Source organism: Armigeres subalbatus, chromosome 1, assembly GCF_024139115.2.
Source record: "Armigeres subalbatus isolate Guangzhou_Male chromosome 1, GZ_Asu_2, whole genome shotgun sequence".
Classification (NCBI taxonomy): Eukaryota; Metazoa; Arthropoda; class Insecta; order Diptera; family Culicidae; genus Armigeres; species Armigeres subalbatus.
Genome location: NC_085139.1, coordinates 120,949,188 through 120,976,172, shown reverse-complemented (window position 1 = coordinate 120,976,172; position 26,985 = coordinate 120,949,188). Strand labels below are relative to the sequence as shown.

At 42.6% G+C, this 26,985-nt stretch overlaps 1 protein-coding gene and 1 long non-coding RNA gene across 2 annotated transcripts in view; one reads left to right on the top strand and one right to left on the bottom strand.

Annotated features, from left to right (window-relative positions):
- The window catches only part of LOC134205078 (sterile alpha motif domain-containing protein 5), an 872,402-nt gene extending 845,782 nt beyond the window's left edge, over positions 1–26,620 (top strand). Inside the window, exons 13-18 of the mRNA XM_062679979.1 lie at positions 3,774–4,262; positions 24,673–24,829; positions 24,937–25,079; positions 25,164–25,408; positions 25,491–25,612; positions 25,805–26,620. Of these exons, the coding sequence (XP_062535963.1) occupies positions 3,774–4,262; positions 24,673–24,829; positions 24,937–25,079; positions 25,164–25,408; positions 25,491–25,612; positions 25,805–26,406 (1,758 nt within the window). The 3' untranslated portion in view covers positions 26,407–26,620. The remainder of the gene's footprint in view (positions 1–3,773; positions 4,263–24,672; positions 24,830–24,936; positions 25,080–25,163; positions 25,409–25,490; positions 25,613–25,804) is intronic.
- On the bottom strand, positions 16,995–18,153 carry LOC134205877 (uncharacterized). The gene is made up of 5 exons (XR_009978221.1): positions 17,962–18,153; positions 17,761–17,902; positions 17,568–17,700; positions 17,435–17,511; positions 16,995–17,375 (listed from the first exon to the last, which is right to left on the bottom strand). It is a non-coding gene; the product is annotated as an uncharacterized LOC134205877 (long non-coding RNA).
- Positions 26,621–26,985: the final 365 nt, after the last annotated feature.

Sequence of the window (26,985 nt, the reverse complement as noted above, 5' to 3'; positions counted from 1 at the left end):
AACATCAACCATTCTGGTACTCGTCCGTATATTTTATTAATGCAAACAATATTCTGATCAAATTTGATGTATAATAAGAACCATGATACGAGCACTTGAGCACATTTCGCCTTTGAATTTGAAGTAGGTATGTAAGCAATAAATGTTTTTTTTTTCAACAGCGAAAAAAAAGTTCAGACGAGCGTTTTATGGTCGTACCTTACAAATCATAACTATCAATTTTTTTTGTTAAATATCTTGGCTGTGCATATGCACAGCATATGTTTCGAAATGGACAAATTGATATAAAATTTTCGAAAAAGAATCCACGTGTCTCGGAGGGACTCGAACCCTCAACCTCCTACTCTCTAGATAGGCGTGATAACCCCTACACAACAAGACCACTTAAAGGTCACGTTTGCGGAAAAGCCATCAGAATCCGAGTACCAACCTCCACCGCGGTTAGCTCTCTTTTTTGCAAATTGAATATCTTTCGGATGCTTGATTTGTCCAATCTCCACATGTGCTTTACTATTGTATATCCACAGTCAAGCGAGTGCACATTGTTTATTAAACGAGAGGATCGCACTCCATGCCCCTCAGTAACGGGCTGAGCGGGACGGTATAGAATGCTAATTCAATCGCACTCTGCTGTGCCAAAGGCTTGCTTGGCTAAAACTCATCAAATGCTTTCTTTTTTCAAAAGGATTTCCAAATACTTTAACCGATCACAGTCATCTCCAAAAATTGGTAAATACTTTAACATAATAATTTCCCGGGAAATTCGGGAAACTAAAATGCACATCCCGGGAATCGGGAATCCCGGGAAAATTGATTTCCCGGGAAATTGTTTCGGGGAATGGAACCCCTATTTTCGAGCCACTTAAAAGGAGGCTTCCTCCTTCCTCCTTCCTCGAAAAGACGCTTCTGAGCCTCTTTAAAGTATGCTTCCAAGACTATTGGAAAGAGGCTTCCGAGACTCTTGAAAGGAGGCTTCCGAGCCACTTGAAAGTAGGCTTTCGAGCCTCTTGAAAATAAGCTTCCGAGCCCCTTGGAAATAGGCTTGCGAGCCTCTCGAAAATAGGCTTCCGAGCTTCTTGAAAGGAGCTTCTCGAGCCTCTTGAAAGAAGCCATCCTAGCTTTTTGAAAGAAGGATTCCGACCCTTTTAAAATGTGGCTTTCGACCCTTTTAAAAGGTGGCTTCCGAGCCTCTTGAAAGTAGACTTCCGGGCGCCTTAAAACAGGTGTTTCGGCCTCTGGAAAAGAGGCTTCCCAGCCAGTTGAAAAGAAGCTTCGCAGCTTCTTGAAAGTAAGCTTCCGGGTTTTCAAGCCACTTGAAAGTAGGCTTTCAAGCCTATTCAAAATAAGCTTCCGAGCCTCTTGAAAATTGTCTTGCAAGCCTATTGAAAATAGGCTTCCGAGCCTGTTAAAAGGAGGCTTACAAACCTATTGAAACGAGCTTCCCGAGCCACTTGAAAGGAGCCATCGGAACTTTTTGAAAGAAGGCTTCTGACCCTTTTAAAAGGCGGCTTCCGAGCCTCTTGAAAGTAGACTTCCGGGCGTCTTAAAACAAGGCCTCTTGAAAAGCCTGTTGAAAAGAAGCTTCTCAACCTCTTGAAAGCAGTTTTCAGGCCTCTTGAAAGGAGGCTTCCGAGCCTACTGGAGAGAGACTTCTGAGCCTATTGTAAAGAGGCTTCAGAGCCTCTTAAAAGGAGTTTTCCGAGCCTTTTGAAAAGAACTTTTCGAGTCTCTTTAAAGGAGTCTTCTGAGCTTTTTGAAAGAAGGCTTCCGACCTTCTTAAAAAGAGGCGTCCGAGCCTATTGAAAAGAGGATTCCGGGTATCTCAAATATCTTGGCCGGCTTAAATATCTTGGCTGTGCATTCGGAGGGTTCGAGTCCCCCCAAGACACGTGGATTCTTTTTCGCAAATTTCATATCAATTTGTCCATTTCGAAACATCTGCTGTGCATATGCACAGCCCAGTTATTTAACAAAAAAAAAACTGTATCAATGAGTTTTGATTGTAATTGTAATACGTCCGCCATTACGCATTTTTGTCCGAGGTACCCCCTAGGACCAGCGAAGGTACCCCCAGGGGTACATGTACCCCAGGTTGAGAACCGCTGCCCTACGGGAAATGGGGGGTAGACAAAATTGTGTCGACACTGTATTTCTAGCATTCGAGTTGCCACAAGGCATAGATATCGAAGGCATTGAGTATCATCATCAGTAGTCTTAGGGGGTTATTTGTGACTGATTGCTTTATGTTGGAAATATGTTTTTTATTTCAGAAAGCTACAATTGTAGTTGCTGTACTATGCATTCATCGCATATCCAAAATAATTTGTCATTATCCAAACATCTCTAAATCGTAAGCATTCATTGAAGTGCATTCCAAATGGTACTTCCTCGAATGGCAACAGTCGCATTTTATTTGTTCGTCCGATGCGAAGAAAGGTAGTCTGCATTTCTCACATCCCGGGTAATTCATTGTAGGGCAAGCTTGATGACTCCGAACAAACAGCAAGAAACCGCACAATAATAGTAATGTACGTTTTTTAGATCACTTGTAGCAAACGATCCAAAATACGGTTTAAAGAGAACACAGCTCCGAATTCTGAGCATTCATATTTGAGCCTACTCAACAATAAATGTTTTTCGATTGCCATGGCGCAATGAGTACTAAACTAACATTCTCAAGTTCTTTGTGTAACTTTTATAAATCTTGAATATCAAGGTGTTTCTTGGGATATAATATAATATAATATAATATAATATAATATAATATAATATAATATAATATAATATAATATAATATAATATAATATAATATAATATAATATAATATAAGATTCTAAGAATCAATTAGAATTCAAATTCTGAACTAGAAACCTAGTTCAACAATGCAAATCAGTAATCCATTCAATTTATTCGTCAATCTCTCTGGACTCCTAGTTGCACATTTGAAAAGTATGTCCAGCATTCATGCACGCATTCTTGACGATATAACATCATTTCACAAGACTTTGGTTCTCCGGACCCCATATCAATAATCGTTTTTAGTCTTATTATGTAGTCTTTTATTTTACCTTGATTTATGACAAAGGCAAAAATCTTGATATAACTCAATTCTCGCGGATGAAAATATTCATAACAAAGTTGTTATCAAGCCTATCAAATCCAGACATTCCAAACACCAGCCCCTCGTTTTTTTTCTCATGCTGCAATAACGAGCTCCATTTCTCTTTCTGGGAAAAGGCTGCGCTACGCTGTACAAAATATTATAATAAAATTCAAATAGTGATAATAAATTTATCTCTTCATTCATCATCGTACATTTCCCTTCGCCCGAAATTCCTCACCACACCCTTCCGTGTGGCGCAACCATATCCCGGCAGAAGCGGAAAAGCAATGTAAACCGATTCCATATTCCCAGATCGTCGCTTATAATAACGAACAGCCACCAGCAGTACCAGTAGCACAATATTTCTCCTTGCTACTTTCCGCTACGAGCCACAATGGATTTGAAATGGAAATTTCGCGGCCAAACTTATGAAATTCATGAGTATAAGAACATTTTTAGGCAATTGTTCAGCAGGAAACTCCGTGAAAATAATCTGACGGTTGGCGTCATATGTTTAAATAATTTGTTCTCGCGAACTTTTCATTCGACGTCTTTATTTCAGTACCGATGCCAAATTCCATTCTGTGCACCACAGTGCAAAAAGCGCGTCCATAATGCATGTAGAATTTATTCTTTTTACTCTCTCTCTTCCCCACCATCATTTTCCCAGATTGGCACGAATAATTGCACTGCCCGCTATCGCACACTCAGCGGTGGCCTGGGAGATGAATCGCCCTCGCCGTCGCCCACGCCGTCCTCCGAGTACGATGACATCTTGCTCCAGAAGCAACTGGCGGCTGCCCACCAGCATCATCACCATCAGCTCCAAGTCGGTGAGCACCATCTTCTGCACCAGAATGGGGGCAGCGGGGGCAGTTCCGGGATTGGCAGCCAAAGTGGCCAAAGTGGGACCCTCGGGACGCTCGGCTCCGGGAGTAATGGCTCCGGGGGCATCGGCAGCAGTGGCAGCGGAAGCGGCGGCGGCGGAGGAGGAGGACTGGGAATCGGTGGTGGCAGCGGTAGTACAAAGAATGGAGTCAACAATCTTAAGAACCTGAAGGCAGCCAAGAATCGGAACAATCTATCATCGTCGCTGGCGGCAGCGACGGCGCACAATAAAAATTTAACGATAAGTCAACAAATAGCTTTAGTACATCATGTAAGTAGCTATAACGGGGGTGGATTTTCTTTTTTCCCCAGCAGTCACTTTCTTTCTCGAACTGGTCCTACGAGTTCCATGGTTTGACTTATGGTACTTTGCTTGCTTCATTGCCAAGATTTATGGCGAGTTTTTCCTTCCTTTCTCGGTTGATTTGGCATCCTTAAATAGTGCAAATGCTTCCTGTCTCGCACTGCGAATTGGACTTTTTACGTCTTGAATGATTGTTCCTTCCCTTTTACGCCTTGTTCCTAGTCAGGAAACAGTTGGGTGAGGATTTTTTGTTCTCGTGTTCAAATAATGAATTTTCAGCTGCTATGCTGCCTTGCCTTAACGGTTGGTAGCTTGGGAGAAAGTAAAGTTACAGAAAGTTTCCTCTTTGGCATTCCCTGAGGCAATATTTTTTTCATACCGGAATGGGTGTAAATATTCTCTTCTTATTTCGGCTTACTTCCTGAGACAATTTTCACGGACTGATGAAATAACAATGCCGCCTGCCTCCTGGCACTGCTTCATTCATCGTTGGAATTACAGTATTCCATTAGCTGATACTTTAAGGTATGCCATACTTTAGGGAAATGTGAAGTTTTTCAACAAAGATAAATGCCGAAAAAAGTGACATTGGCGGATTTAGGTTGATGATTGTAATGTTTTACCATAGATCACTCTGATACTCGGTTCTTACTTTCTTCAATAAATATCGAACCTTGAGCCAAAATGGTCTGTTTTGCGAAAGTTATTGATATAGGAGCATGTTATTAATAATGGAACAAATACCATATATCTATTTTTACACAATTTTGAGAAAACAAAAAAAAATGGTTTTTGAACAAATTGGCACCGAATCTTATGATTTCTTCGATACAGATCAATAGTTTTTGGCAGAACTCAACAAACTGGGGGAATTACTTTGAGGAAATTCCGGAAGAATTTCTGAAAGAGCTCCCGGAAGAATCTGTGGAGAAACTTCCGGTGGAATTTGTGGAGAAACTTACGTAGGAATTCCTGGAGGATCTTTTGAAGGATTTCCCGAACGAGGATTTCCTAAAGAAACTTCCTGAGAGTTTCCTGAAAGAACTTTTGGAGGATTTCCCGAAGGAACATCAAGAGTCTTTCCTAGAGAAACTTGTATAGGATTTCCTGGAGGACATCCGATACATATTCTGAAGGAATTCCCGGAGGTACTTCCGAAGGAATTCCTGGACGAATTTCAGAAGGAATTCCCGGAGGAATTCCTGGAAATCCGGACCATTTCCTTTGTAGAACTTCCGGAGAAATCCCTTTGTAGATTTTCCGGAGAAATTCCTGAAGAAGCTTCCAGAGGAATTTCTGGAGCAACTTTCGGAGTGATTTCTGGAGAAACTTCCAGAGGAATTGCTGGAGGAGCTTCCGGAGGAATTCCTGGAGGAACTCCCGTAGAGATTCCTGGAGAAAGAAACCTGCTGAGTAATTCCTTTGAGGAACTTCCGGAGGAAATTTCCGACAACACTGCTATGTTTGTTTGACTTGTTGTTTTTGTTAATAACTTATATTCGTTTTATTCACATCAATCCGCTTCGTAAAAACCTCTTGTGATCGTTTAGTAATAGTCAAGTGACTAGTGCATCGTGTTACACTGAAATAGTTTCCGCCGCTTGTGCTATTGTGCTGTTTTTCCGATTTTAAAACTGTTATTTTAGTAGCATTGTCTGCTGAAAGCTCCTGCCCGCAGCTGTCGATTCATTGCCATAGTACACACGTCTACACGCATCTGCGCACCAAAAAGCATCTGAACACCATTCGTTGAGTCTACCTGAAGGCGCATCACTTCACGATGGCAAAAGTGTGTGGAACGTGCTCTGAGGCAGTCACTGGAATCGAATATGTTGTCTGTCGTGGATATTGCGGTTTAACATACCATATGAATGCATGCTCCGGAGTTACTCGCGCTCTGCTATCGTACTTTACATCCCACAAACGAAACTTATTTTGGATGTGTGATAATTGTGCGAACCTCTTCGAAAACTCACATTTCCGTGCAATTTCCACCAGAGCTGACGAGATGTCCCCATTGAATTCTTTGGCGACGGCCATCTCCGAACTACGAACTGAAATTAAGCAACTGAATTCGAAGCCCCCGGCCCAATCAACACCTGTAATCAGCAACATGTGGCCTACACTCGAGCAAAGAAGAGCTAATAAACGACCACGCGAGTTCGAATCAGGAGTAAGGGCTTCTAGCATTTGCCAAGTGGGTACCAAGCAAACCGACGACAACGCTCTTATTGTGCCCATTATCGGTGATGACAGAAATACAAAATTCTGGTTGTACGTTTCGAAATTCAGACCGGATGCCACTAATGAAGCTGTTTCAACTTTTATCAAAACGAATTTGGAGACTGATGACAACCCTTCCGTTGTAAAACTAGTTCCCAAGGATAAGGACACCTCCGGACTCTCGTTCATATCATTCAAGGTTGGACTCGACCCATCTTTGAAAGCAAAAACTTTGGACAAATCTACTTGGCCTGATGGATTACTATTCCGCGAGTTCGAAGACTTTGGAGACTCAAGAGTCTCAAAATTTCGAACGCTGCCAAAGAACAAGAAACCTGCAACGCCGTTACTGCAACCTTTAACCACATCGTCACCAATCACACCAGTGATGGAGCTGAACTGAACATCTTTAATTCGGGATGCAATACAAACAGCAGATTGGAAGCCCCAAGTCCCCCCATCACAGTCGTGCCATCCCCGCCAGCGCTCTGCAGTCATCCCGGACCTGTGTTTGGGTGTGGAGGAGGGGTCTTCCAGCCTGCCTTAACAGGCAAGTACGTATTGAACAAAATTTATTCGCCATCTGAAATATGCTTCGCTCCTAGTTTTCCTCTTTCGTCTGATCCTCCGGTTCCGGTTGTGCCTACTCGGACACTGGGATGCATGCCTGCTAGCTCGAAGGAAGCCCCCTATCCCCTCAACACAGTCGAGCCTCCGCTGCCAGCGAACAACAGTCATCCCAGTCCTGTGTTTGAGAACGGAGAAGGGGCTTCAAACTCCACTGCAGGCAAGTATATATGCCGTCCGAACAGTTCTCTTCCTGATGTACATAACACTTGCAGTTACGCACCACAAAACCGAGTTGTGAATCAATCGTCGCCGAAGCAACGTGACAACAAGTGTCCTTCCAGTGCCGAGAGCATCAGCGTTTATTATCAGAACGTGCGCGGTTTGAGAACCAAAATTGATGACTTTTTCATCGCGGCGTTGGATTGCAATTATGACGTCATCGTGTTGACTGAGACGTGGCTAGACGCGCGCCTGCTTTCTACACAATTTTTCGGGGATAAGTACACAGTTTTCAGAACTGATCGTTGTCCTCTAAACAGCCAGAAAACCCGCGGCGGTGGTGTTCTGATTGCTGTCTCTTCAAGGCTTACCTGCTTCCTCGACCCTGCTTTGATCAGTTACTCTTTGGAACAATTGTGGGTCAGAATCAAATGTGAGAACAAACATATTAGCATTGGCGTTCTGTATCTTCCGCCCGATCGTCGAAACGATCTGTCTTGCATTCATAACCATCTAGATTCCATTCGAAACGTCATGGCTGGTTTGAAACACAACGATATTTTTCTTCAGTTTGGTGACTACAATCAACCACGATTGTTGTGGGAAATATCAGATGATGGACTCCCAAAGCCTGCCTCAAATTCAATACTTTCTGCCTCTGCCAGCGCACTGATCGATGGTATGTGTTTTAACGAACTAGCACAGCTTAACATGGTGTCCAACCAAAATGGGCGTTATCTGGACCTAGTCTTTGCCAATGAACCTGCTCTCCATTGTTGTGCTGTACGAGAATCTATCGATCCACTGGTAAATCTTGACGCCGATCACCCAGCGCTCTATTTATTACTGATGCTGCCTACGCCAATCGTTTATGATGAGTCCCCTGTTGCTCCCACATACAATTTCCGACGATCCGACTTTGAAGCACTTCAGGTAGAGTTCGCCCAGATTGACTGGTCACCGATTGAGACTGCACAAAATATTGACGAGGGTGTTGAATATTTCTGTGACACTATCAACAGAATTTTTCAAACTCATGTGCCTCTGAAACGACCTGTACCTAAACCTCCTTGGTCGAATTGTCGTCTACGCAGTCTAAAGAGGCTGAGAGCAGCTGCCTTAAGACAATATTCCAATCATCGTAACGCCTACACGAAGCAACATTTCACCCGCTGCAGCAATGACTACCGACTGTACAATCGATTCTTGTACGGTAAATATGTTGTACGAATGCAACGAGACCTACGACAAAATCCGAAACGATTCTGGTCGTTTGTTGACTCTAAGAGGAAGGAGAGTGGTCTTCCATCATCGATGCACTTTGAAGAACGTTGGGCTCAGTCATACGAGGATAAATGCGAATTGTTTGCATCTCATTTCATGCACGCGTTCAACAGCCATGTTGCGACTAATAGTCAAATCGAAAATGCCACCCGACAAACGCCAGAGAACGTTTTCGACTTTCGCTTCTTCCGGATTAACGAGCAAGATGTTGGATCTGCAATAAGAAAGCTGAAATCATCTGCAGCTGTTGGACCCGATGGTATTCCTTCACTTATTCTGAAAAGATGCTCAAGCACGTTGGTGTCACCTCTTACGTTACTATTTAATTTATCACTACGACAAAGCCAGTACCCTACGCAATGGAAATTTTCGTACATGTTCCCAGTTCTTAAGAAAGGTGACAAATCGAACGTTGAGAATTATAGAGGTATAACTTCTCTGTGCAGCTGCTCAAAAATATTCGAAATTATTATTAACGAAGCTTTGTTTGCAAGCTGTAAAAACTACATTACGACATCTCAGCACGGATTTTACTCCAAGAGGTCAACGTCAACTAATCTTATTGAGTTTGTGTCACTCTGTATCCGCAATATCGATTCAGGCAGACAAGTGGACGCAATCTATACTGACCTCAAGGCGGCGTTCGATAGAGTTGATCATGGTATCTTGCTCAGCAGACTCGCAAAGCTCGGAATTTGTCACGACATGGTTTCCTGGCTTGAAACATATCTCACTGATCGCACGGTTTGTGTCAAAATCGGAAGTGCTGAATCTGCTATTTTTTCAAACCCCTCTGGAGTGCCTCAGGGCAGTAACCTTGGACCCCTGCTTTTCTCTCTATTCATCAATGAAGTTGCAAATGCACTTCCACCCGGCTGCCGTCTATTCTTTGCTGATGATCTTAAAATATACATGGTAATCAACAGCATTGGAGATTGTGTGCAACTGCAGGAGCTTGTAACCAAATTCGAGCTCTGGTGTACCACTAACAATCTGACGCTTAGTATTCAAAAATGCAAATCAATTTCCTTTCACCGTAAGATGCATCCAGTACTATTTGAATACAGCATGTCCGGGATTATTCTGGAACGAGTGGACAGCATTAAAGACTTGGGAGTGCTTTTAGATCAGGGGCTTTCTCTCAAGCACCACTACAATGAAATCATTAATAAGGCCAACCGTACGCTCGGATTCATCTTCCAAATTGCGAATGACTTTCGAGACCCATATTGTTTACAATCGCTCTACTGTTCGCTCGTACGATCTCAACTAGAGTATTGTTGCATCGTCTGGTGCCCCTATCAGACTTACTGGATCGACAGAATTGAGTCCGTACAGAAGAAATTCGTTCGTCGTGTCTTGCGACACCTACCTTGGCGCGATCCGGTGAATCTACCCCCATATGCGAATCGATGCAGACTGATAGGAATTGACACTCTGGAATACCGACGTCGAATCGCACAAATAGCTTTTACTGCTAAATTATTAACCGGATTCATAGATTCTCCAGAAATTCTGCGCCAGTTCAATATCTACGCACCGGAACGGATAATGAGACCACGGAATTTTCTTTCTCTTGAAGCCCGCAATAGACAATACGGCTCACATGAACCGATCCGTGCAATGGCTGCATCCTTCAACACGGTGTACGCTGAATTCGACTTCAATCTTCCATTGGTAACCTTCATCCGGCGGATTAATTAGGATATGCGAATTAGTTAATAAGATTTTATTCATTAAGACAATGTTTTGTCAGATGAATTTAAAAGCAAACAATAAACAATAAATGCTTTTATGAAACCGTCGGAGAAATTCCTATGACGAACTTACGGAGGATTTTCTCTGAGGAACTTCAGGAAAAATTGCTTTAAGAAACTTCCGGAATTCACTTGAGGAGCTTCCGGAGGAAGTCCTATAAGAAATATCCGGAGGAATTCCTGTGAGGAAATTCTCCAGAAGTTCCTCAGAGCAATTCCTTCAAGAAACTCCCGGAGGAATTCTTTTAAAAACATTCGGAGGATTTGCTTTGAGAAACTTATAAAGGAACTTCTGGAGGAATTTCTTTGAGGAACACTCGTAAGAATTTCTGGAGGAACTCCCGGATGAAATATTGGAATGGTTTTTAACCGATGGTACAGTAATATCCCGATTTTATCATCATCCCTTTGAGGTGATAAAATGGGGTATGTGTTAAAATCGGAAAAAAAATTATTCTCAATTTTTTAGTTCATTTCACAAATTTGAATCAGTTTATGCAGTGAAAAGGCAAATTGCGTGTATCCGTTATTTCTTGTCAAAAATGCTTACAGAATCCTTCACAGGTACTCAGAAATTATTCATAATAATCCACAGGCGGTAAAAATTATTTCATGAAAATCATTGTTGTTTGCGGTATTATAAACGAGAATAAAAAGAACGGAAAAGAATTTTTTTGGGGTGACAAAATCGGGTCAACACTGTATTCAAAGGGTTTCTGGTCATTTTATCAAATCGGAAATCGGCCATCTTCAATTTCAAAATGGCTGGGTACTGCGTTTATTCGAAAACCGTGTAAAAAAAATTTGGATTTAATAATGAAATCCATAGTAACGTCGTGACATTATCTATCGAAAACTCTAGATTGCTTTGAGAATAGGTCGTATGTGCAAACGAGAGATTCTCTTTGATCACGCTCTCTTTCGCTAATATATCGGCTAGTTTTGCATGTTTTGCTACATTTCCACTTCAGCATGATAGATAAAGCTATTGTCTTTGGATATCTACCAAGAAATTCGAAGTAAACTTTTGTATAGTTTCGTAATAATCGAAAGAGAATAGATCCAAAGAGAGACTCTCTTTTGCACATACGACCTATTTTCAAAGCACTCTAGAACTATAATATAAAAATTTTGAACAGAAATCAATTGGCTTCATTAGACACAACTGAGTTTTAGCCACTGGCTTCTTCTATACCAGAGCAGCTTTCAGAATAATGCAAATCGATAGATCATTTAGCCGAAATGGTCGTTTAGAAGAAAACCCCATTTGGCCGAATATGGCCGAAAATGCCGTTTGGCCGAACAGGTCATTTGGAAGCAGAATAGTTTGGCCAAATTGTCGTTTGGTGGAAAGTGCAACTATAAAAAGTGAAAAGTGAGGAATAAGGAGTTAGAATTAAAAAGTGAGACGTCGTGCTTTTCAATTCTCACTATGAAAAGAGAGAAATGAGAAATAACAAATGATAGGTGAGTAATGAGGCGACTTGCTTTTCACTTCTCACTTTGTACAGTGAGAAGTGAGAAACGAGGAGTGAGAAGTAAGACGTTTCTCTTCTCACTTCTCACTCAACATTTCTTACTCCTTAATTCCAACTGCCTATTTCTCACTTCTCAATTCTCACTATGAAAAGTGAGAAGAGCCCTTACTCATTACTCATTTCTCACTCTTCGCAGTGAGTAATGAGAAATAAGAAATGATAAGTGTGAAATGAGAAATTAGACGTCTCACTCATCATTCCCAACTTCCCATTTATCACTCATGGCAATGAGAAATTATTTGTTTCACGTCTCACTTTTCACAGTGAAAGTCTCACGCCTCACTTCTCAATCAACATTTCTTACTCTTCAATTATCACTGCCTATTTCTCACTTCTCAATTCTCACTATAAAAAGTGAGATGAGCCCTTACTTTTTATTTCTCATTCTTCACTGTGAGTAGTGAGAAGTGAGAAATGATTAGAGTGAAGTGAGAAGTCAGACGTCTCACTTCTCACTTTTCACAGTGAGTCTCACATCTCACTCCTCATTTATCATTTCCCATTTCTTATTTCTCACTTTTCACAGTAGCTCTTCCTGCCAAACGACCGTTTTGGATAAAAGTCGTTTCTGGCCGAATGACCTATTCGGTCAAATGACATTTTCAGCCAAATAATCCGGGGGAACATTGATCAGGTTCATGGATCAGTTTCACCATTTACAAAAAAAAATGTTTTCTGTTAATCCAAGTACTTATTGTGAGCTAGGTATCTTAATCTTGACTAAATTTGCTGCTGAATGATGTAATCTTCGGATGAATTTGCATTTATTTTTCGTCAAAATTTGAACAATAAATCAACATTAGTTTTTGAACTCACAGCAAACTGTCATAAAAGCTCTCAAAACAAGTATAACAACAAAAAAAATATGCTCGTACCTATGGTTATGTGATAAGCAATCTTATTTTCTTGGTAAATCCATAGTTTTTGTTTCGAAATTTTGATATATACACTGAAAAAAACTTTGTAGTAGAAATTACAATTTTGTGGTAAAATTAAGAACAGTACCGACGTTTTTCAACCGAAGGGATAAATCGCTTAATTTTACCATAAATGTAGTAAATCTGATTGATATTATTTTCAATTTTACCACAAAAATTGTTATTTAGCATAGACTCAAGCAAAATAGTTGATTTTACCACACAATTTTACTATATTTTCAGAAAGAATAACCATGTAAGCGGTTGAATATACTATTTTTATCGTAAGATAGACCATATTTTAGTAATTTTAAGACGATTGGCACTTCGGTTGAAAAACGTCGGTACTGTTCTCAATGTTACCCCTAAAATGGTAGTTTCTATAAAATGGTCCATTGACGGCTCTGACCGCTTCCAGGATCTACGAATTGGCCCCAGGGTACCTGTGGAAGGGAACATTTTAGTTTTACCACCAAAACCAGTCGTTCGACGACTCTTTTTTCATGGTTTTCGATCAGAAAGCGAAGTATGGATATAAAATAATCTATTGACGGCTCTGACCGCCTCCAGGATCTATGGATTGACCCCGAGGAACCTGTGGAAGGGGACATTTTAGTTTTTACACCAAAATCAATTATTCGACAGCTCTTCATTCATGGTTTTCGATCAGGAACCGAAGTACGAAAATAAAATGGATCATTGACGGCTCTGACCGCTTCCAGGACCCACGGATTGCCCCCAGGGACCCTGTGGAAGGGAAGATATAAGTTTTAGCACCAAAGTCAGTCAATCGACAGCTCTTTTTTGTATAGGTTTTCGATCAGGAAGTAAAGTATAAATATAAAAGGACCATTGACAGCTTTGACCGCTTCCAGGACCTACTGGTTGCCCCCGAGGAACCTGTGGAAGGGGACATTTTAGTTTTTACACCAAAATCAATTATTCGACAGCTCTTCTTTCATATAAGCAAAGTATGAATATAAAATGGACCATTGATGACTCTGACCGCTCTCAGGACCTACAGATTGCCCCTGGAAAACCATTGGAAAGGAACATTTTAATTTCAGCACCAAAACCAATAACTCAACTGCTTTTTTCTTGTGATTTTTGATCAGAAAGCGAAGTAAAAGTATAAATTGGACCATTAAAGGATCTGACCGCTTCCAGGACTTACGGATTGCCCCCGGAGAACTGTGAAAGGAGACATTTTAGTTTCAGCACCAAAACCAAATATTGGACAGCTTTTTTTGTGGGTTTCTATAAGAATGTGAAAATGAACAAGAAATGGATCACTGACGGCTCTGACCGCTTTCTGGACCTACGGATAGCTCACGGGGAACCTGTGGAAGGGAACATTTTAGTTTTAGCATCAAAACTAGTCATTCGACGGCTCTTGTTTAAGGTTTTCGATCAGGAAGCGAAGTATGAATATAAAATGGACCATTGATGCCTTTCGGCTCTGACTACTCTCAGGAACTACTGATTGCCCCGGGGTTATCTGTGAAAATAATCGTTTTTCGATCAGGAAACGAGGTATGAATAAGAAATGCCAGGATCATTTTAAAAATATTAGCCGAATCATTTTTTTTTCAGTTTTATTACTGCCTACTTCATACTTCGCTTCCTGATTCAAAGACATGAAAAAAGAGCCGTTGTAGGACTAGTTTTGGTGCTAAAACTAAAATGTTCCCTTCCACAGGTTCCCTGGGCCAATCTGTAGGTTCAGAATGCGGTCAGAGCCCTCAATGGTCCCCTTTAAATTCATTTCTAGATTCCTAATCGAAACCACTAAAAAAGATCCGTCGAATGACTGGTTATGATGCTTAAAATAAAATGTCCCCTTCCACAGATTCCCCAGGGGCTATCCATGGGTTCTGGAAGCGGTCAGAGCCGTCAATGGACCATTTTATATTCATACTTTGCTTCCTGATCGAAAATCGAATGACTGGTTTTAGTGCTAAAACTAAAATGTCCCCTTCCACAGGTTCCCCGGGGCCAATCCGTAGGTCCTGGAAGAGGTCAGAGCCGACAATGGACCATTTTATATTCATACTTTGCTTCCTGATCGAAAACCATGAAAAAAGAGCCGTCGAATGACTGGTTTTGATGCTAAAAATAAAATTTCCTCTTCCACAGGTTCCTCGGAGGCAGCCAGTAGGTCCTGGAAGCAGTCATAGCCGTCAATGGACCATTTTACATTCATACTTCCCTTCTTGATCGAAAACCACGGAAAAAGAGCCGTCGAATGACTGGTTTTAGTGCTGAAACCAAAATGTCCCTTCCCACAGATTCCCCGGGGCTAATCTGCAGGTCCAGGAAGCGGTCAGAGCCGTCAATGGACCATTTTATATTCATACTTCGCTTTCGAAAACCATGAAAAAAGAGCCGTCGAATGACTGATTTTAGTGCTAAAACTTAAATGTCCCCATTCACAGGTTCCCCGGGGACATCCCAGCGACTCCAGGATCCGTTTATATAATTGGTTTTTCATTCTTGACACATTAGAAGCCTTCTGGAATAAAATCATAGTGGACGACCTATCAAAAAGCGAGATTCAAATGAAGTTGTGGCCTGACCCCTTTGATAAGTATCGATGGGAACCGATTATAAAGAAATGACCATATCTCACTTGATTTTGGCCCGATTCCAAATCTCAAAATATGCTTCCAATCGGCAAGAGCCCTACTTTATTTGTGGTTACTAATATTATTCAATTTTTAACCACAACTTCTCCTAATAACCACCTCAAATTTACTTTTTTGAACCTACCTCCGAAAACCCGGAATATCTCCGGAATCCGGTGGCCATAGTCGGTTCCATGGACATACCGTCAAACTGCAATAATTTTCTAGTTCAGGCATGTCTGAATTGTTAAAATCGGACGATAACTAAGGTAGTTGCATTGCAACACATCTAATTTTACCCTAAATTATTGTTTTCAATTATTGTTTTCTTCAACCGAGCTCCTATCACCGCTGCCATCAACTCTAGGCGAGGAATCGATAATGGCTTGAGTGGTGCCACTTTAGTCTTTGATGCAACGAGACAACAACGAACCTTCTGTCCATCAACGATACGGAAATATGCACAAGCTGCGAAAGCCTGTTCGCTGGCATCTACGAAGATGTGTAGTTGCAACGAACGGTAGCTAACTGGATTGTACCCCGGGAAATAACATCGTGGGATCCTAACATCATTCATTTTCCGCAGGACCATTAGCCATAGTTTCCAACGCCCAAAGATATCCAATGGAATCTGTTGATCCCAGTCGATACTAGACCTCCAGACATCCTGGATTAAGATTTTTCCGTGGATAACGAAGGTTGCCACAAGTCCCAATGGGTCGTAGAGGCTCATAACCACTCGCAACATTTCTCGTTTGGTCGGCGCTAATGTACCTTCGATCAATTCACGAATGTCCTCCCGAAAGTTCAACGTAAAGGTGAATACATCCTTCTCTGGGAGCCAGACGATTCCTAGCAGACGTTCAGCTTGGGTATCCCCAACAAAACGTTTTACTGTAGTGGGGTTATTTTGTCCTATACATTCCAACACATTTTTATCGTTCGAAATCCAGTTCCGAATGAAGAAACCTCCTGCCTTATGAACTTCAGCCACTTCCAGCGCTAACTGGACCGCCTCTTGTGTTGTGTCAAGACTGTCGAGATAGTCATCGACATAATGCCTCTCCTTGATTGCCTTGGCTACTCTAGGGTGCGTTGTCTCGTGATCATCGGCGTTTCTATTTTTCACAAACTGCGAATGAGTGGGAGAGTGTTGCGTGTGTTCTCTAACTCCACACACTAAGCATCAAGAAACCCAATACGAGAAATAATTGCCAATCTAATGTATGCCCGCTAGACCAATGCGACTAAGAGACAATCAAGGAATTTTGCTCATAATGCATGACAATCAACGCAAGAAATGTGGTACATGATTGTATTGTAACATTTTTTTCTTACAAGCTAAGCCTACCTCCTTCCAGCACCGTAGTGCTAACTTCAGCGAACGTCTTCGCTACTTATCACTTAGGGCCCCTACTCACTGCGCCTTGTTCTGCACCACTCGATGGCGCGGCATTCGATGGTGCAACTGCACTCTCTTGGTGGTTAGAGCCACATGCACACTCACTACCACCTCGCTTCTGCGTTCTTTCTGATGCTATCCCTCTGGTATACCGCGGCACTCTTCTCCTCGCAGTTCTCCACACCGAATATCACTGATCACTGCACTGTTGGGTAACCTTGCACGTAAGGTGATCCAAATCTTACCCCAATCGTGCACCATTCATAATCAGCTGCTCTTCTGCAGTCGGATTCAACAAACTTGCACACTATATATCGGCATGCGGCTTCACCACTCACTCCCTTTCGCTAGCACACGGCAGCGTCGTTGCTGCTAAATTCCAATTGGAATTCGAAAAGCACTGCGAGGATACAACACCATGTGACCGGTCGGGGTAATCACTATCACTCTATGCGATCGTCGAGCCGGTGTCGTTGGCGTGGCTACTGCTGGTATAGTTGGACTACGTTGCTGCCCAGCAGCTTTCTGCAATTGATACAAAAGGCCCTGTACAGGGTGGCTGCATGAGTACATCTGTGGACCAAACATTGTGTGTGTTTAATTACCTCTTTCGAGGGCCTTCTCTGTCCGGTGAACTTGAGTTTTGATGAGCCTACGTCTGTGTGTGCGGGTTGTTGAATGCCTATATGATACGGGTTTTGGTAACAATGTTCTAGTATTAAACTGTGCTCATTATACCTGCTTCTAGTTTGTAGTTTTGTGCCTTCCTTAATATGAACGTACGGCAGATGGTTGGTGTGAAATCTTCTTCGTCTTGCGCTCGACGGCCAGCTGCGCTCTTGCCTGAACGGAGATGGGAATGTTCGCGACTCTGAATGGATGGGTTGTGGTTATCGATCTGGAGAATGAAGTTGGCGATTGATTTACCTACTTATTTTGTTCTTATGGGCGTTTCCCCGGTGGAGTCGTTGGGAACCTGGTCTTCAACGCTCGGACATGCAATTGTCTGCTTCACCCTCTCTCCGGTTTGTTGGCTATCCGATGGTTCGAGCTAGTACACGTGACGACTGTAACTGTATTTGGACAAACTTGTTAACCGGCTTCCAATGACCGATCTGCTAGAGGCTTTTACCTGTGCAGTGATGAAGATCTAAAACTGCTTCACAGAGTCGTCTTTATACTTTTTTCCCGCGAAGAATACGTTTTGATACGAGAGCCTTTCACACCGTACGTCACACGTTGCAACTTCTGATTGATCTACGGAAGTAGCAACCGTCAAAAGGGTACGTCAGCGATAGTGCGAGTGCTACCAACTTCTCATATGTAGAGCTGGGTGTTATTTCAGCTGCGGTGTGGTGTGTTTAGTGGTGGCATATTGTGCTTTTGGCGTATTGAGTCATAGGCACAATCATCAATATTGATGAACGAAATATAATGTAACAAGAGCAGGTTGCACCGAAAATTGCCACGTCCATTACCATCGTATCCATCGGCAGGTTTGGTGAGTCCCTCCACTTGTATAGTTGTGCGCAGCGATCTTCTTTGCGAATTTGTATCTGGTGGTTTTTCATTATGTCCGCACATATGGCCACTTGTCGTTCACGGAATCCAAACATAACTCTCAACAACGGAACGAGTAAATCCGGGCCACTTAATAACTCTGTATTCAAGGAAACTCCTTTGACCTTTGCTGCCGCATCCCAAATCACTCGCACTTTTTCAGGTTTTTTTTTTGGATTTAATACCACGTCCACGCTCAAACGCGGCCAACTCTGCAGCGGTGGCTTTATGGGTATAGCCCTTTTCCTGCATCTCTGTTATTTGTCGGCGAACGTTGATGTCTAGCTCTGGGTCTCTATTGAGCCGCTACTCGAGGCAGACGAGACGCTTCTCTGCCATGAGTTCGCTATCTGGAAATTGAACTATATCATTCTTCCACAGCAGACCCGTTTCGAACCTACCGCTCACAGTGCGTTTCGTTGGCTCCTCTAGAATTTTCCGGGCCCGTTGCTCTTCCACAGATTCTACTTCTGGAACCACTGCAATACTGAGACTTTCAAGCGCGAAAAATTCTTGTACATATGATTGTAGCGCTTCACTTGATGATTTCGTGTCTATGAACATTTGGCGGTGTGGAAGCTGTCCAACTTCTGCGCGCAAACTTCCGTAAATCGTCCATCCAATGCGCGTCTTCGTTGCAATTGGCTCACCAACCCGCCCTTCACGCAATTTCTGGGTTGCCAGTAAGTGAATGTTGCTCAGTCCTATATATCAATCCAGGAACTGCTGCGGTGAAACTTCTGACTGGTAATCCTCTAAGATATTCAAATCGTTGAGCCAATTCCTGGAAATCGATGGTTTGCGCAGGTAAGCCTAGATTTTCAACAATATATACTTCGGAAGCCTTGAACAGCTTATCACTACCAAACGCTGAAACTTCTACTGCCAACTGCTGAGCACACAATTTCTTTTGAATTCCACCGGTCCAATGGATACACAAGGATTCAGTATTCCCTTCAAGCCCAAGCGCGTCCGCAGTCGACTGTTCTAACATGGTAACGGAAGATCCATCGTCGAGAAAGGCGAACGTGTTGACTTGTCCTTTAGGCCCATAAAGCGTAACGGGTAGTACACGGAACAATGTTGATGACGTAACTTTACGGTGAACTGCAACAGTAACATCCTTTGCTCCTTCTTTCGTCGTCTTTGTCTGTTCGCTATGTAGTAACCGATGATGACGCTTCTGACAACCGTTCACTCCACAAATCTCTCCGCGACACGGCCAGCGAGTGTGCGCCGTCAGGCATCGACCACAAAGTTTCTTCTCATTCATCTCCTTCCAGCGATCTTCAATGCACAGTTTGTTGAACGTTGCACAATTGGGTGTCTGGTGACTTCCTCCGCCGCAGGTCAGACATTGCAATACGACTTCGGTTTTCTTCGGCGGAATGGACAACTTGCTCTGTTTATGATCCTGATAAGATGCCCCGAAAGTTTTACCTTGACTTGAGTCAAGATCTACGATTGGCAGGCTTTGCTGATAAAGCGCCCAGTTGAACTTAACGGTAGCGGGTAGTTTCTCAACCAGCTCTCAACTGCTCTCAGATGGCCACACAAGTTTTGTACCATTAAACTAAAACTGACCCAGGTCTCCAATCGATCCGATCGCTGGGCTGGAATATTGCGCACTTTCAAGATCATGGTGTTTACGAGGTGCTCCGGTCGTCCATACAAAGTGTGCAACGTCGAGATGAGTTGAGGGATCGATGACGGGTGTAAAAGAAGACTGCTAACTGCATATCTAGCCGTACCTTTGAGACATCGCTGTAGCCTTAGCAAATTCTCCGAGTTTGTGTATCCACACGCGTTTGTAGAATGCAAATAACTGGTATAGAACATTGGCCAGTCTGTAGGGTCTCCAGTGAAGGGAAGGAGCTCTCTAGAGATAACTTGTTTGGCCGCAATTTGTTGTTGCGATGGTCCAGAGGGAAATAAGGTTGAACCATATGTGGTAGTAGCGGATTGTGTTTTTTTTTCTTCCTTTTTTTCAGATCTCTTGTACTCTTGCTTCTCCGTCTATTTCCACCGGAGAGCATTTCTTATCTCTTTTTCTTACTCCTCCTACTTTCTCTCTTTTACACAAAAAAATACCCCGAATCATGGCCAGCTACCAACCGCGCCATGTCGGGGCCGAGCGAATATCCTTAGGACATCCGTCTAATATCTGAATTATCATGGGCTGTGTACTCACAAGAATGCTCTGACAGAACGAGTAGCTCTAGTGATACATAGAAGATGTACCCAATATTCGAATTATTATCGTCTCGTTCTTTGTTTCATTCTGTCAACCAAGTCATATTCATGTGCTTATGGGCGCCTACTATTCGAACGCCGATTGCTTCGATTTAGACATTCAAATCTCATTCAAATAATAATTCATGCTTTCATTTCGAATCTACGATTATTATTTTAACACAATCCGCTACTACCACACCATAGTTCTCAACGGGGGAGCTTACCTGGTTGAAAGCTTGTCGATGATCATGTTGTGGATCGAAACATGGGTAAATTCATAGGCAATTCATGTTGCGAGTTTACATATGGGGTGAACATTGGCATTGGCGACGTGGTAGTATATTGAGATCGACAACCAGGTGGTGTGGGAATCGAAAACTTATCTGGCATATTGAGAGGAGGGGGGTACTCAAAGGGGCTGTGTTTATTGAATTCCATGGTATTGTGGATAAATGTGGTGCACTTACCGGGGTAGTGATTTGGCATTGTGGGTTACCTGATCCTGCTTGTGTACTACTTTGTGGTAGTATTCTTCCGATAATCGCTTCGCTCTCTTGACGTGGCCTCTTGACGTGGCGTCGCTGAAACCATGTCGTTCACATTTCCACAAGCGCCGTCTTGCTTCTCCTCGAAACACGCCTTCATGTCCAGGAATTCTCGCTCTATCTTACGTAACCGCTGCAACTCCGCATTTATTTTGTCCAACTCCAACTCTCGTTGCTTTTTAAGCTCGATCTCTACATTTTCTCGCTGTTGTAGTTGCCGCACTAGGTCGTTTTCCCTTTGACGCTGAAACTGGAACTGTTCTTCGTTAATATCGTTCAATTGATTGAGTTTATTAACTAGATCCAACTCTCGTTTTCGCCGTACTTCAATTTCCTCTTCGTGTAACCCGTGTTTTCTTCGTAGATCCTCGGTCTCTCTACGCCACTTCTCGTACAAGGGAAATGGGTTCTTCGGACGAGCACCTCTCTCGGTAGTTTGAAGTGTAGAACATTCAAGCAGATCCACGAAATGCTGAACGTCTACCAGGGGCACAATACTCTCCGGGTTCACTGCTTTTGCCTGGCATTCATCACTTCCGACGGATATGCTGCCAAACGTCTTCTCCAAATCAGTGTTTGCTACGCCTCCAATGCTAGAGGATGGGTGACTCTCGTTGACTTCATAGATTGTTTCTATTGCACAAGATCCCGTCTTCGGTAGTGTGGATGTGATCTGTACCTTACTGCGTTCCACCGAATCCCTGGCTAATGTATGACTGCTCTCAACACATCCGCCGGTTGACTTTCCGACACCGTTGTTCGATCCCGCGGCACAGTTTTGTTGCTGGATCCAGTTTCTTACTCTGCTAGTCTGATTCGTCTGACCACTATGCACGCTCGAAGCTTCGTCATGCTGCTCTAAGAGATCATACTTCCGCGCGATGTACTCTTTCTCACGCTCCAATTTATCTAGGGTAGCCTGTTGAATCTTCTCTTGCAATGCACGTTCCTCCTCTAGGCGATGCATCTCACGTTCCAGTCGAACCCTTCGTGAACTAGACGTGCTTGACCGCATAGATGCCGAAGTTGGTGGAGGATTCGTTATTCGAGGGACGCAAAGTACGCACGAAAACGGCTGAGAGTGAACTGTTCTGTGACTCACTCCGGCGCAGGAAAAATGGTACCACTTCTCACAATCCTTACACTGCACCATGAACCACTCGGCCTTATTGGGACGTTCACAAGCGCCGCAATCCTTTTCATCCGCTCGTTTATCATCGACTACAGTAGCTTCAAAGTTTGCATCCGATGACGTCACAGATGCAACCTCATGTTGATCGTCATCATATTCTTCTGCTAACCTCGTCCGCGATCGAGTTTGCCATACAACCGATCTCCGGTGCACGATACCGCGCGGATCCATAATCCCTTTAGTTTCTGTTGGCGCGATATACCTACGATTATCGTTTCGGATACCTTTAAGAAAACTCGCTTTTACCGCAAAGTATTGCTAAAGCTGCAATACGGATTTAAATAGAGCAACTCACAAAGTTATGATATTCAACTTACGGATTAGTGTCCAAATTAATTCAACCGCATAGAACTTAACATTTTAGAGATCCATAATAATAATCTATAAGGAATTTTTATAATACTGCCTTGTACAATTCTCAATTTATAATTCGCAATTCATCCCGAGTGACACATTCAAAATGACATTTCGTGTCTTTTTGTGTCCAAAAATTATAAATTGAGGGGGAACAATGAAATTTTCGGAAAATTTAGAGGATTTCCAAAACATTCTTTAACAAATCTGAGAGTTTTATTTTTTTTTTTAATATTAATATTTATTTTTTACTAGCAGACCCGAAGAACTTTGCATCGCTAAAAAAATATTTATTCTCTGATTAGATCTTGAGTTATGAAGAAATCAGTGTTTCATTTGTATGGGAGCCCCCCTTTTCAAAGCGGGGAGGGGTCTCGAACCATCTTATAAACCTTTCCCGGCCCCAAAAACCTCTTCATGCAAATTTTTCACGCCGATCGGTTCTGTAGTTTCCGAGTCTGTAAGGTTCAGACAGACAGAAATTCATTTTTATGTATATAGATACAGATATATTAAAATATATAGATTATGCCCCCTTGACCTTTCCAAGACCAGAACCTACCAGAGCTGGCTCAGTTTTTTTTTACCTAACTGCCATTCGTTTAGTTGATATCAGCGTCGCCCTTTAGATCGGTTTCAGTTTGAGCTTGATGATTTTCTTCAGAATTCATGAAAACGTAGTATTTTAACATTTGCTCAAATCAATTTGCCTTAAATTTCTCTATATTTTAAATACATTAACACGGCTGATCCCAAAACCAATCGATAAGTGACAAAATTTTGCAAATCGGTTCATCCATTCGTGAGTTATGTGATCTAATGAAATGTCAACTCATTTTTATATGTATAGAAGTTTTGTAACGGTCTAATTTATTTTCAATTCGTTTGGAAGTTCTCCCATTGATTGTTTAAGCAGCACGTCCAAAGAATCAAAACTCTTAAAGGATTTTTTTCTTGAATTATTGTATGCACTCCTGAGCGAATTCTTCCAGGAATTACTTAATCAAATCTTTTAGACATGCCTCCATATTTTTTTTTCGAGGATATTCTTCAAATATCCTTCCTTAAATTCTTTTGGTAATACTTTTAGAAATATCTCTAGGCTCTCTTCCAAGATTTGCTGTGGAAATTGCTTTCATCATCTGAAAACTTCATCTGAAAACTTTTGCAAGACATTCTTCAGAAAATTCCTCTAGAATTCTTTCTGAAGTTGCTCCAGGAATTCCTCCGGAAGTTTCTCCTGGAGGATTCCCGAGAGGAACTCCTAGTAAATTTTAGGTGATTTTTTACCATCTCTTTGCTGGATTTTTTTTTAAAGGAACTGACGGATTTCCAAGATCAATTTATGGAAGATTTTCAGAAGCACTTTCTGGAGGAATCTTGTTACGATCTTGTTACGAACATTTTTTTCCGAATAAAAAAAGTTAGCAAACCCAGTAGGATTTTTATTACAAGCTTCTGTATGATTTTTTTTAGAAATAAAAAAAAACTCTTCCAGGACTATTTATTGGAACATCAGGAGGAATTTTTGGATTCATTCCTGAAGAATAAAGAATTACCTAGATGAATTTTCATACGAAATTCTTGGTGAAAAAATTTGCGGAATACAATTGGGTTCTATATATGCCCTTCCAAAAGTAAGATTCGCAAACCGCAAACGTTAGTGGCCCATAACGCATTGCCAATGCACTATAAATTGAATTCATCTTGCCTCCTGTCATTTCCTTACTTTATGCATCGTAATATGAATGAAGAAGGGACTTTCTCATTTCGATTATGCCTTCCTCAAAAAAGAGAGTCACCCAACAGCTCCCCGTAGACCATCATCCGAAAAACGTTTGAAACTGTACCTTTTCCACAAGGCGTATCGAGTGAAAATTCCAAAAATGAATTTCTCATTCCTTCATCTATTTTTAACCACCCCCCCTTCTGTTTTCGTTGCTTCACCATTCCACAGTCCAATGACGCTAGGACATCACCAAAGGACCATCTGCTGAACGCCAGCAGTCGAAATAATAGGGACTACAGCAACTGCCTCGACAGCATCAGTGACCAAACCACGTTCCAGCATTCGGCCAGCTCCGTCGAGAGCCTTCCCAGTGCATCCGGATCGAGTGAGTTTCCAACCCGTTCGGCCGTGGCGTTGTTTTTATTTTTTTTTTGCTGAAGCACATTGTATCCAATTTTTCTCATCTCTGCGTTTCGTCGTCCATTGATTTAGGCACGCAAGCTTTGGTCCGGCCGGGCAGTCCGCACAGTTCGCTCTCGGCGGAAGACCGAACCACGATGGTTCCAATTTGCCGGGCGATAGCCCTAATCGACAGTAATCCAAACCCGTACGACAAAGAAGCTTTAAGGTTTAAGGTACGATGACGGCGGAATTGATTCCGAGTTCGATTACAAAACTTATTAAATCGTTTGTTTGGTGTGGTCTCTCAATTCCAACAGAAAGGTGATATCATCGATGTTCTTTCGATGAATGCGTCCGGCGTGTGGCGGGGGTTCGCCAACGGCCGGTTAGGACATTTCAAATTCATTAGCGTGGAAGTGCTGCCGGACCATCCGGTGAAACCATACAGCAGCGGGAAACTGCTCAGCCGAAATCGACTGCCAACAAGTTGTCCCACCAGCGTGGAGGAGCTCTTGCTGCGGATAGGGCTGAAGGAGTACACTTCTGTCTTCGTGTTAAATGGGTAAGTGAACAAATTTATATTGCATAAAAATAGGAATCAAAATTAACATATTTTGTTTCACTTTATTTACTGTTTGACACAGGTATGAAGACTTGGAGTTGTTCAAAGAACTGGAACCGTCCGATTTAGATTACTTAGGAATTGGAAATACCGAGCATCGTGCCAAAATATTAGCGGCTGTGCAATTGTTGCATGACCTTGATTGTAAGTATTCTTTCCTTCCTACAATAAATCATTTCCTGTTTAATTATTTATAAAATGTTCCTGTATACCTACATAAGTCGAGCTCGAATAAGACTGAAACAACTTGTTCCATATTTTGTAAAAACAGAAGTACCATGCGTCTCCATTACCATGCTTTGCTTTTTCTATTTCTCCCCTCGCAACGATTTACAGCAACGTCCGATGGAGAGGTGGCCGGTTCGAGTTCGGAGAACGACGAAGGCCTCCGGCTGAGCCACATCAACGGTGGTGGGGGTGGCGGTGGCGGTAGCCAGCAGCATCACCAGAGTCACCAGACGTCTCCTTTTGGTCGTCGGCACTTCCCTCGCGATTCGGGCTGCTACGAGGGATCTCCGGTGCCATCTTCACAGCAATCCAACCATCACCACCTGCACCACAGCAGCCACAGCAACAGCAACAGCAGCAGCAGCAATCAGGGTGGACAGAACAGCTCGTCGGACAACGATACGAACAACTTGGACTCGGTGGTGGCTCAGTGTTCGAGTGAGATTATGAAACGGGTGGAGGGTGCCCGGCGGTTCAAAACGTCGTCGGATGGCAGCGGAAATGGAACGAAAACGATGAACCGGGCCACCAAGAAGGGTGGATTACTGGGCGGCGGTGGCGGAAATGGTGGGGTTGTGGTGAGTGGAGATGATATGACGATACGAAGCAGTGGGGGCAGCAGCGGTGGGGGAGCGTTGAGTGAGAAGTCAAGTGACTCTGGAGTGAGCAGCAGCAGTCTGTCGTCGGGGCCGATTAAGAACAACCTTTAGCGGAGTTTACTGCTGGCGGGTGAGGGATGAGTGTGCGCGTGGCGGAGATTCGGTGCGGACGAGGAGCTGGATTTGGATGAGCGGGATGAGACAGAGGCCTATAGGTAGGTAGGGTCGGTGGAAGCAGGAGGTTAGACTTAGAATGCATTTTATCTGTTAAGCACACTGCCAAATAATGTGACGAATGGAAATAGATTAAAAGGGTTTTAATTTATGCATCGAATTTTGATGGATGGATTACAGTTGTTATGGTGCAATGATTCATCGGACAAAGCTGAAGCAATGGTATTTGCTTTGACGACTTTTCGAAGAAAAACAAATGTGACGTTAACATGAACATGAACCACATTCCAGGAAGTTCTTTTCATTACGTAAACATACCAAAGGTTAAGGATGTTTTTTTTTCTAATGCAAACCTCTATCAATTTTGTTAAAAATGTGATCATTGAAAGTGAAGAAAAGCAACGTCAATGTAGGGTAAGACTGTATAGTGTGCCCCTTCCCCCTGGGCAAGCACCCACCCCCTTTTGATTTCTAGCAAAATATAACTAACTACGTTAAAAATCAGTTGATACCTTC